General features: G+C 42.2%; 1 protein-coding gene across 6 annotated transcripts; it reads right to left on the reverse strand.

Moving 5' to 3' along the window:
• Positions 1-659: 659 nt before the first annotated feature.
• Positions 660-5,483, reverse strand: Smim8 (small integral membrane protein 8). Of its 6 annotated transcripts, none has more exons than XM_021642695.2 (3): positions 5,349-5,483; positions 2,487-2,643; positions 660-1,019 (listed from the first exon to the last, which is right to left on the reverse strand). In XM_021642695.2, exons 2-3 carry the CDS (start codon positions 2,619-2,621, stop codon positions 861-863), a joined length of 294 nt encoding a protein of 97 aa, XP_021498370.1. In that variant the 5' UTR covers positions 2,622-2,643; positions 5,349-5,483; the 3' UTR covers positions 660-860. The 6 variants fall into 6 exon arrangements, with proteins under 6 accessions (XP_021498370.1, XP_021498368.1, XP_021498371.1 ...); XM_021642693.2 differs by lacking the exon at positions 5,349-5,483 and adding an exon at positions 5,072-5,289; XM_021642696.2 differs by lacking the exon at positions 5,349-5,483 and adding an exon at positions 5,135-5,272.
• Between the last annotated feature and the right edge of the window lie 5,750 nt (positions 5,484-11,233).

The raw sequence follows: 11,233 nt of genomic DNA on the forward strand, positions 1-11,233 counted from the left end.
GTACAGTGGCTGTACAAGTTTGCACTCCCATCAGCAATGGATGAGTGTTCCCCTTATTCCAAATCCTTAACAATATGAGCTATCAATTTGTGTTATTGATTTCAGCCATTCTGACAAGCATAAGATGGAATCTTAAAGTAGTTTTCATTTGTATTTCCCTGGTGTCTAAAGATGTCAGATATTTAAATGTTTCTCAGCCCTTTGAAATAGAATCTTGTTTAGATTTGTACTCCCATTTTTAATTGTTTAGTTTCTTGGGTTCTTTTCATATTTTGAATATTACACCTCTATTGGACGCGGAGTTGGTGAAGATCTTTTCCCATTCTGTGGGCTATTTTGTCATACTGACAGGGTCATTTGCCTTACAGAAAAATTTCAGTTTCATGAGATCCTGTTTATTCATTGTTGATCTTGGTGTGTGCACTAATGGTGCTGTTTAAGAAGTCTTCTCGTGTGCCAATATATTTAAGGCTATCCCCTACTTTCTCTTCTATTGGGTTCAGCATAACATTTTTTTAAAAGAAATACTCCAATTACTTTGTTTTATTCTTTAATTCAATCATGATTTTAGTAGCTGAAAAGGATATCCTCTCTATTAAACAGAAAAGCATGGCTGCAAAGGTGCAATTCACCTCAAAAGATTAGAAACTCCACACAAATTTAACAGTACTGGTTCTTTTATTATGCAAAATTTAATAATTAACAGAACTAAATTTACCACAGTGGGTTACTTTCAAATTATATACCCTCTCTTGTTAACGGATTATGGAACAAGAAATACAATCCCACACACTAATAAAGTCGACATCATTTAAAGACTTGAGAGTTGTAACAGCACTCCATCAGAAGGAGCCTGTACGTTAATCCCATTTGGATGTTTTTCTCCTCATGTACCGATGTCCTTCACTGTCCATAGCTTCATAGAGGTCCTTCTTGTTCTCTTGTGTTGCATGCAGATAACCAATATAAGCCACACAGAGGGAAAGGGCTACCAGTCCGAAGGCCATTACAGGTTTGTTCTGTCAGAGAAAGACAATTGTAAAGTGCCAGTAAGACTGATATTTAAGGAGAACCAAATACCATACTGCAATTTCCTCTTGGCATGCCAAGTCATCATTTCTACCCCAGCACTGTAGTGACTGTAGTATTTTTGGTCGCTTTATTAACCACAACCATTTGTTTAATCAGCTTAACTGCCGAGTCTTTACAGGTGATGTAAGACTCCTGTTTCTTATCTCCAGTCTTCTCTCTGCAGCCTGGACAGCTTAGAGTGCTGCTGGGAAGGTGAAGGAGCAGTGAGGGAAGTATGGACATCTCTGGGGCATGCTATTTCTCTTGCCCAACACATGGTTAACTTGCACAAAAACCTTCATAGCTAATATATACCGCAATGGAATTCATACTCTGCTTTTAGAACCTACTCTATTCAGCAAATTTAGCAACTGAAAAAGATACTATGCTGTTTTAGTTACCTCAGGGTATTGCTAGAAAACCCAAGACTCTTAAATCAAAGTAATACAGCTTTGAATTAAGTATGCGTCCAGAGATGCACCTGTCTATACTTGTAATCCCTGCAAATATATAAAGCAGACATGCCTACCTTTGTACATGTTGACACCAAAAACAGAGGTGGCACCACACCCTTATACAGCATTTCTGTTTTCTTACAACACTTGTCTATGACAAGGCTTGGTTTATAAACTAACAGCAATGCCCAACAATTACAACAACATATTATAAATAATGATATGTTCTTTTCCTCTGGTTAAAATAAATATTAATATTTTTGGGGCTGTGGTTGACAGAGAAGCACATAAGGAGAAACTATTGTGCTATTATTCTTTTCAAAGCTTAGTCTCAAAATAAGTGTCAATTTTTTTATCTGGATAAACATTTAAGAAAGGCTACAAGCTGAGAATAGTTTAAAATTGCAGTTATTAATATAAATTAAATTGATATTGCATGACAAGCAAGGATTTTTAAATATTTTAATTTAATGATTTAAGTTGTTTAACCTTAAAACAACTTACAGTGGCAACTATTATTAAAACTCTTATCAAATATGAAATACTTCAATATTTATCAGATTTAAATTTCAAATACTTTTATAAGTAGAATTTATATTTAAAGATAAAATTCATCAAACTATATATATTTACTAGTTTGCAACATTAATACAAATAATTTAGCTACCTACATAACATATAAATAAATGTTTTGGAGGGTTTTTTTTTTTTGTGAAACAGCATTTAAATTTTCCCTTTCCCTTCTAAGACAGGGAAAGGCTGTAGCCCAGGCTGGCTTCAAACCCTGCTTACCCTTCTGCCTTTGTCTCCCAAAGATTAAAGGTATGAGTCATTAAAGGTATGGGATTAAAGGTATGAGTCACATGACCAGTTTAGGCGTCTTCTTAGCCATCATAAACTTTCCTATATACAAACAAATCCTACAGGGACATGAATAGGTCTCTTGGATGTATTTCTTACAGGTTTAATGAAGAGCTCTGGGTTCACAGCTCGGAATAACGTTGTTGTGTGTGTCCCTCGAAGGCCTGGCCTTTCAAAGTTTCTCTCTTTCGATGGTTCTGTTTTAACTGCTGGGGGCTCAGGTCCTGAAGACATCTTGACTACTGAAGATTATCACCTAAAAACAACACATGTATTTCCTCCTTCGTGCTTACTTTTTGATACACCTCTCTTTGTTATTTGAGACGAAGTCTTGCTAGGCAGCCCTGGCTGGCCTGGAGCTCCCTCCATAGACCATGTCTGCCTTGAACTCACAGGGACCCACTTCCTTCGCACTCCCAAGTGGTGGGATTAAAAGTGAGTTTCATCAGGCCAGGCCCAAGGCCCATAAAACAAACACTCTTTTTAATTCTAGATGTGCAAAATTATTGTTCAGGGGGATGACCCAGAATATATTTGGCAACTGGGCATTTGAAAATTAACTACCTAGCTGGAGAGACAGCCCAGCAGAAGCAAATGATTTCCTGGCCTCCATGGGATCCCAGACATGCACATGGTACACACTCATACATGCAGACACTCATTCACATACGATAAGCACCAGACCACACTCCTCACCAAGGAACTATTAGCAGTTCACTAATGAGGAGGAGGAGTCATTTCTTGAGTGGCATAGCCATTGATAACCTGATCTTGCTCTGGTAAAGATTTTCCCATCCCCACTCTAGCAGGAAAATAACTAAACATACACACACTAGCACATACAAAAAGACATGAAAGGAGGGGCTTGCTGGGAAGAAGGGGTTCCATGGGGAGATAAACGGGGAAGGGGGTAAAAAGAACTAAAGCTCATGCTATAAACACTTGACAACTGTCAAACAAGAGATACCCTGAACCCACTAGCGACAGTAAGGACCTGAAGTCAATCCCAGTGTGCACACAGAACCCTGGCTTGTGGTGTGTGCTTGTAATCCCAGCAGGCTCATCTCCGGGGCTCACGGACCAGCCAGCTCGGTTAGGATCAGTAAGTACCAGGTTCCAGTGAGAAACTCCGTCTCAGAAAACAAGGTAGGTGGCTTTGGAGAAAGCCAGTCAGAGGCTGAACTCTGGCTTCTACATATATGGACACATGTGTGCACCTGAACCAGTGAACTACCGGTGTCTGCACATACAAAACTCACTAGAAAAAAATTGGCACAACTGCCTATATTACAGCGTGCATAAAAAAATAGGAAGATATAAACAATACAAGAATTACTTTAAGAAAAATATTCTACTTTCAAAATGTATATAGAATCACTTCAAATGGACAAAACATTTTAAATACAGTATAAATACTCTTATTTCATTCCACACACTGCACTCTTTTAGTCCTTAAGAAAACAACTTCAAGTCTGGATTAGGACACCTCAAAACAGTTTAAGTTAATACAAACAACCTTGAGGAAGAGTCAGAGGGCTTTCCGGCTGGAGGAAGCCAAGCAGACTTAGGCTCAGCTCTGGTGCTTCTCAAGTGCATGTTTTTGAGTAGGTTTGTCACCTACTCTGATTCCACTGTATACAAGGAGTGATACCATCGACTGCGGTAGTGAAGGTGGGGATTTAACCTTTTCAACATTCCTAAAAGGAAAGCTGTTGACAAGACAGTGGTTGTCCTTCCCCGATGTCATTTCACTAGGAGGGTAGGAGAATCAGTTCTTCCAATCTCCTACTGTTGTAACCTGCTTAAACTCTACAGCCCCTCCGTGGAGACCTACTTTAGTTCCTAGCACAGCTCCTCTGTTAACACCTGCTGTTGCCTTTAGCATATCAGAAGCCATTTTGCCCACAAGTCTCCATTTTGATTATAAGGTGAAATAAAGTTCAGGTTCTCAGGCCCTACCTTCCTGGGATCAGAATACAATTCAATATTTCAATACTTGCTGCTTAGAATAAAACGAGATGATGAATTCGTGTTCTGCTTGAATTAAAAATAAATATATAAATAATAAATGATCGCAATACCCTGCTGTGTTCCTTGTCTCAGATGATGGGAAACGGGAAAGTTCCCAAGCCTATATCCCAGCCAATCAGCTTAAAATGTTTTGTCTAGGTACCAAGATACAGCACGTTTAACAAGTCAAAATGACGTAATGCTGCCCCTCCCTTGCTTCCTACACCTGGTTACCTGGTTACCGATTTTCGTATAAAAAAATCTGCCGTAGAAACAGACCTTCGTCATAGTCCGGCTCCCCAGCCCAGATTATGGCCCTGATCAGTGAGTTTTTATTAAGTGTTCAATCAACTTCCATCAATCTGAGTCCGGTGTGGTCAATGTGCGGCTATTCTTGAACCCCTCACAACTATTCCATCTCATCTTTTTTTTTTTTCCAAAGCCGATTTTTGAGAAAGTATTTGTACTTATAAAGTATCATACAAGTCGCAGGCCCCATCAAATAATCCCAGCACTCTAGAGGCTGAGGCAGGCAGATCTCTGATTTCCAGGCCAGCCTGGTCTACAGAGCGAGTTCCGGGGACAGCCAGGGAGGCTTAGACTTTAAAACCGATCTCTATCCGTTTTTACTGTGAAATACAACTTTAAAAACACCACCACAAAAAACTAAAAACCTTTCCATCTCGTAATGCGCCCCGCTCGTGGCGGGGGAGGAGCTTGGCCAGTGTGGCGGAGACCTGAAGACGAGGGCGGCTTCCCTGCAAGGCCGTGGGCTAGCCCCGCGGTTCGCGGTGCAGAGCTCGCCAGAATCCGGGCGCAATCGAAGCTGCCAGAAGCCGAGTCTGAGGCGTCGGCAACCCACTCTGGCAGCCTGCAAACTCCACACGGCCCTGCCAGCGCCGCCGGGCCTGCAAACCCCCACACGGCCCTGCCAGCGCCGCCGGGCCTGACCTGGGCGACCGCGACGCCGGGCCCGCTCCTGCGCAGACTCCGCCGACGGCGCTCTCCCGCCCCCCGCGCATTTTCCCTTCCGGTGCGCTTTCTCCTCCGACGTCCCTCCCCTTCCGGTGCGCTTTCTCCTCTGGCGTTCCTCCCCCTCCCCCGCACAGCCGACCGCAGGCAGCGGGGAGGCCGCGCCACAGCGCCTCCTACGCCCCGGAGGCCGCAGGGCAGGGTCCCTGACCTTGGAACTCGGCCGTGTAGCCTGGAGTTTGCCTCTTGCCGCCTCTGACTGTCATTCACCTCCCACGTTCGAATAAGCTTTCCTTTCGTGTGTTTCCTGTATACTATATAAACAGATATCTAAAATTACGCCCTTAATGGAGGTGGAAAGTGAACAGCTTAAGGAGAGAGCCTCTGAGGCCGAAACGGCAGAGCTTTTTAGTTGAGCAGGCAGGGTAGCAGGACAGCGTTTAGAGAAAGGAAGGGGACTGGAGTTAGCAAGGTAGAGGGTTCCCTCATTAGAACTGGGGCTGTGGTCAAGCCGTTCTTCCGAGGCCTGGGTCAGCAGCCTTCACCTGTGTGCTGTGTGAAAACATTCAAATCCATCAGAGATAACTAATCGGAGTATCCGAAATTACAATCTCCATTGTAATTTGAGTTGTAATCCCATCTCCTGATGGGATCTCTAAGAGCACTGATACTATTGTTTTTCACACCGATATCAGTAGTTCACTTTATTTAACAAAATCACACATTATCAGTGTTTTGTCAAAGACAGGTTTTTAAAGAACTGTAAGTGCTAGCCTTATTTTACAAGAAGGGAGCCAAGCCAAAGGAGATGATGCAATTAATGTGTCAACAATGATTGATTCTTTTGAATCGATTATCAATTTACAAATGTGAACACTGTGGTAACTTTCAAAAACAATCCAAATCTCTCTCTCTCTCTCTCTCTCTCTCTCTCTCTCTTTCTCTCTCTCTCTCTCTCACACACACACACACACGAAGGCAGGAAGTAGGTAGCCTTGTGGGTTTTGCCTTTATAAGCCTCTGACTAATGTACTTTGGTGCCGTACTCTGAGAATTCTGAATATGGACCTGGTCAGTGTCCCTCACCCTGGCCAGTATTTAGTAAAACTTGCTTAGCTCAAAAATTGTGGTGGTGGTCTTATTCTTGCCTGAGATTAACAGTCTTTGTGATTTACTTTGGGTATTAAGATTTTTAATTATTATCTTATGTATATAAGTGTTTTATCTACATGAATGTCTGTGCATGACTTTTGGATCTTGTGCCTGTGGAGGCCAGAAGAAGGCATAGAATTCCTGGAACTGGACTTAAAGACAATGTGAACCACCATGTTGGGATCTGGGAATCTAAGGCAGATCTTTAATAACACATAGTTATTAATCACTAAGCCATCATTCCTGCCCCAAGGGTAATAGGACCTCTTAAAATATAATTCGAGAAGCTAGGAAAACACTTTACCAGGCAAGCATGCTCCAACCAGTTCTCTGGAGATAGAATGGAGAATGTTAAGTTAGATTGTGGGGAAGTTTCTTTTCCGTTTATCAAATAAGACATTGTTGCCAGGCATCCCAGCATTTCGAGGTCAAGGCAGAAGGATCTGGAGCCATTTGGGTGTCAGGAGTTCAAGGCCAGGGTTATATGAGACCCTGTCTCAATAACCAAGAAAACAAAACAGAAAAAGAAGAAGAAGAAGAAGAAGAAGAAGAAGAAGAAGAAGAAGAAGAAGAAGAAGAAGAAGAAGATATTGTTGTCTTTAAATCATATAGTTTCTGCTTGGAGGACAGGGCTGAAAGTTTCAGCACATTGAAAGAAAATTGTCTGAGGACTAGATAGCCCAGAGACCCAGGGTAAAACCAAGCATGACTGACAGGAAAAAGCATTAATAAGATGATCACTACTAATATTCTTCTATACTCATAGGTCAGTGCCTTACCTACGCACCACCAGAGCGGCTTCCTCCTGCAATGGATGGATGGCAACAGAGGTGAAGACCCACAGCCTGACATTATGCAAAGAGCGAGTCCAAATTTGAGGTCTCCCTCAAACCTCTCAGCTCAGAGAATCCTTGGAAGAGGATTGTAAGAGCTGGAGGGGTTGGGGGACACCTATGTACTGTGTCCTAGGGAAAAGCAGCCCTTCAAGGGAAAAAGAAATAAGGAAAAACAAGACCCATCTCTGGCACCTCTGCCTCTAGTTTGTCTCAAGCTGACACAAAGCCAGCCAGTCCAGACCCCACCACTGGGGAGAAGACAGCCACCCTCGGGCTTATGATAGAAAAACAAACGCACCTGCCATCTTGATCAAGACTAAGGTTTGCCATGTCTAGGCACTTCAATCACAGTGGTTCCCCCCTGCCCCCAGGACCTTGAACACATTTCTAACAGCATTGCAAAGACAGTTGCCTGGGCAGTTTTACTGTGACCCAATGACATCTGTTCTGAGAGGGTGCTTCCCAGGACTCACAGAGAGGATGCAGGCATTTGGGAAGATCAGAAGACCCATTTACGTATTTAAATTCTGTCACTTTAGGGCATTGAACAGGTGACGGAGCCTCTGAGATCCAGCACATCAGCATTCCGAAGAGAGTGTTCAGTTCAATGATGTCTCCCAAAACAAGAAATACTGCTCCCCACCTCCCCACGAACCACTGACAAAAACCCTGGAGAGTCTCAAGTTCAAACAAAAGAGAAAGACTTTCTTGCTTCTTCTTTGCTGTTCCTCCCCACTACTATCCCCACCTTTTCTCCTCTTGTTTCATTTGGAAACTTGGGCACTTTCCTTTAGTAACATGGACGTTGGTAGAAGACAGATGCTGTACAAGGCAAGGCTATTTATAGAGTAAATGTTTTCATTCACAGGCAAGCTGTGAACGTGTCAAGTTAAATAAGGTGAGCCGGTGATAAGCTAAGTGCTTTTCTTGTTAGTAACAGAACAGCAGTTGTAAAAAAAAATTCACAGTGAAAAGATTAAAATCTGGAGAGGTAAAATTTCACAGGCAAACAGAACCCCAGAGTGCTGGGCCCTCTGGAAAAGGCTCATCCTGTTCCTATTTTGAACTGATAAATCCTTACCACTCGCCGAAGCAACATGAAATGTTCTGTAATCTCATCCATGGAGGTAGTATTTTCCACATTTTCTCTCAGAAGGGAGTAGAGCATTGATTGATAAGAAGAAAGATAAAACTTGCTTTACTATTATTACTCAAACATCTGATGAAGTAAAGGGGAGGGACACAGGAATACTTTGATAAAATTTAAACTGCTCAGGAGGAAAATATAGGCGTGTTAGTTCTGAGGACTAGTTTTCTTATATTTAATTGTTCTCTTAATATTCTTGGCACTTTTCTTATTAGTGTATATTTGTTATACAAACTAATAGTGCTCATTATTACATGTTCACACATAGAGGATTTATTGTTAATCACTACAGTTTCAGCCTCTATCTTGTGGTATTAGTTACCTGTCTCATTGATTTTTCTGTGTTAGCTGCTTGTTTTATTTCTATGACAAAACATATTACAAAATCAACTTAAGGAAGTGGGGTTTGCTCTCCTTCACAGTTTGAGAACTCAGGCTAGAGTGGTGGGAAAATGCATGGTGTTTGAAGGCACTGGTCACCATGGAGAGAAAAACGAATGCTGGTACTCATTCATGTTCTCCTTTTCACAAGGGCAGGGGCCTTATTCATAGAACGGTGTTGCCACGTGTGGTGGGTCTGCCCATCTCAGTTAATTTAGTCTAGACTTCCCTTTCACACACACAGAGGCTCACTTCTGTGCTCTGTCTAGATCCTGTCAGAATGACAATATTAGCTGCCATACCTTCCTATCTCCATTTTTTAAAATAATGTCTTATTCATACTTTGAGAATTTCATGATACATATTTTGACCACAGTCATTCCCCTCCTTCAACTCCTCCAAGATCCTCTCCCATATCTTTCTTAAAGAACAAGACGGAAGAACACAAAAGCATGGAGTGTGATTTGCGCTGGCTGACTGCTTGTGGGTGGGGTCTGCCCTGGAGTGTGGCTATACGCCCAGAGTCACTACAGTGAACAAAACTTACTTTCTTTTTCCCAGGAGCTTGTCAACTGTCAACATCTCCTCAGTGTGGGTGGGATACCTCTAGCATAGTGGGATTTTGTATGGCTTAGGCTTGTGAAGGTTTGCACATCTTGCCTCGGTCTCTGTAAATTCAAAAGTGCATCTATCTGCCTTATTATGTTAGAAAAACACTGTTTCCTTAAAGTCATCCATGACATCTGGAGCTTATCTTTCCACACACCCCCAACACAGATCTCTGAGCCTTCCTATGTAGGGCTGACCATTCCAAAGTCTCTTATTCTCTGTATGTTGATCAGTTGTGAGTCTCTGTTTTAATTCCCACCTGTTGCAAGAAGCAGCATCTCTGATGAGAGGAGAGCGATGCACTTACCTATGTTTAGCATTAGGTCATTGGGAGTTGCTTGATTACTATGCTTATTTAAAAGAATAATAGTAATAGGGCTTTCTCTAAAACTTTTATGACTTATATAGCCTCAGGTTCTTGGCCTCATCGACAATGTCAGGTATGGGTTCTGCCTCGTGAAATGGGGCTTAGATCCAACAAAACATGGTTGGTTACTTCCATTCATGCCACTGTTTCATGCGTGGTCATATCATGTTAAGTAGGTAATTACGGAAGATGAAAGGGTTCATAGCTGGGTGGGACTGATGGTCAGTTTTCTTCTCTGGTATTTTGTATAGCACCTTCCAGCACTATGAGCACTAGCCAGTAGGTGTGAAGCTTCTAGCTGAGCACCAGACAGATTTCTCATGTTCTATGACATAAATGTATGGTGCACTCAGCGATGTGGTCTTATCATGTCTTATCAAGTTCTGAAGAGAAACCAGTAATATTGACCTATAATATTCTGGGGTAAACAGCTGAAAAAGATGGAACCAAATTCTGGGACTGGTATGGCAGGATATTTCATCACAATGAGAACCCTGAGGTTGTGAACTGGAAAAACCTGTTTCTAGCTGTGGTGTAGCCCAGCCCTAGCACACACCTTTAATCCGAGAGCCTTTTGTAAACAGGATTAAATAAAGCCAACCCCAGGTCAAGAGGTAGAACAAGCAACCAGTTGAGAGGGAGTGAACATAGGAAAAAACCATAGACAGTGAGAGGAAGTATGGAGGACAGATAGAGGGACACACAGGAGGTTTTATTTGGTAACATATGATATCTAGTTGAAACATTATTCCATCCATTATATGATAATTTCATTTAAATTCCATATATATGGAAACATTTTATAAACATGTATATTTTAGACAGTTCTTCTATGGTAGTAGGTTTCCATATGGCTTTTTAGACAGCCTTTAGTGTTAATTACACCTCCCACTGATCTTCCCCCCTGCATTTAATCCCTTTTTTTCCATTTCCCTCTTTATTAATTAAAAACACATTATGCTATTTCCCCTTCCTTGGAAGAGTCCCTTCTCCTTCATGGTCCCTTACTGGCTACCTAATTTCTTTGGGAAATATATATATATAGATAGATAGATAGATAGATAGATATATCCTAAAAGCTAACATCCACATATGAAAACAAGCAAGTCAGATTTCTGAGTCTGGGTTATCTCACTCAGAATGATTCCAGTTCCATCCATTTGCCCAAAAATTTCATAAAATCATGAATGGTAAAAACAGCTAAATATGAGGAGTTGAGAAACGAGGTGGGCTATGAGGTCATCGCCGGCCTGTGGGGCTTGGGAGTGACGTCACCTCCAGGAAGCCTGCTGGCCGGGCTGAGAGCACTCCTCTCGCCTCGGCCGCGTGAGGTGCTGCTCGTGCCCGCGAGGGCCGGGCCCTGCGAAGGGTT

Source organism: Meriones unguiculatus, chromosome 20 (genome assembly GCF_030254825.1).
Source record: "Meriones unguiculatus strain TT.TT164.6M chromosome 20, Bangor_MerUng_6.1, whole genome shotgun sequence".
Taxonomy (NCBI): Eukaryota; Metazoa; Chordata; class Mammalia; order Rodentia; family Muridae; genus Meriones; species Meriones unguiculatus.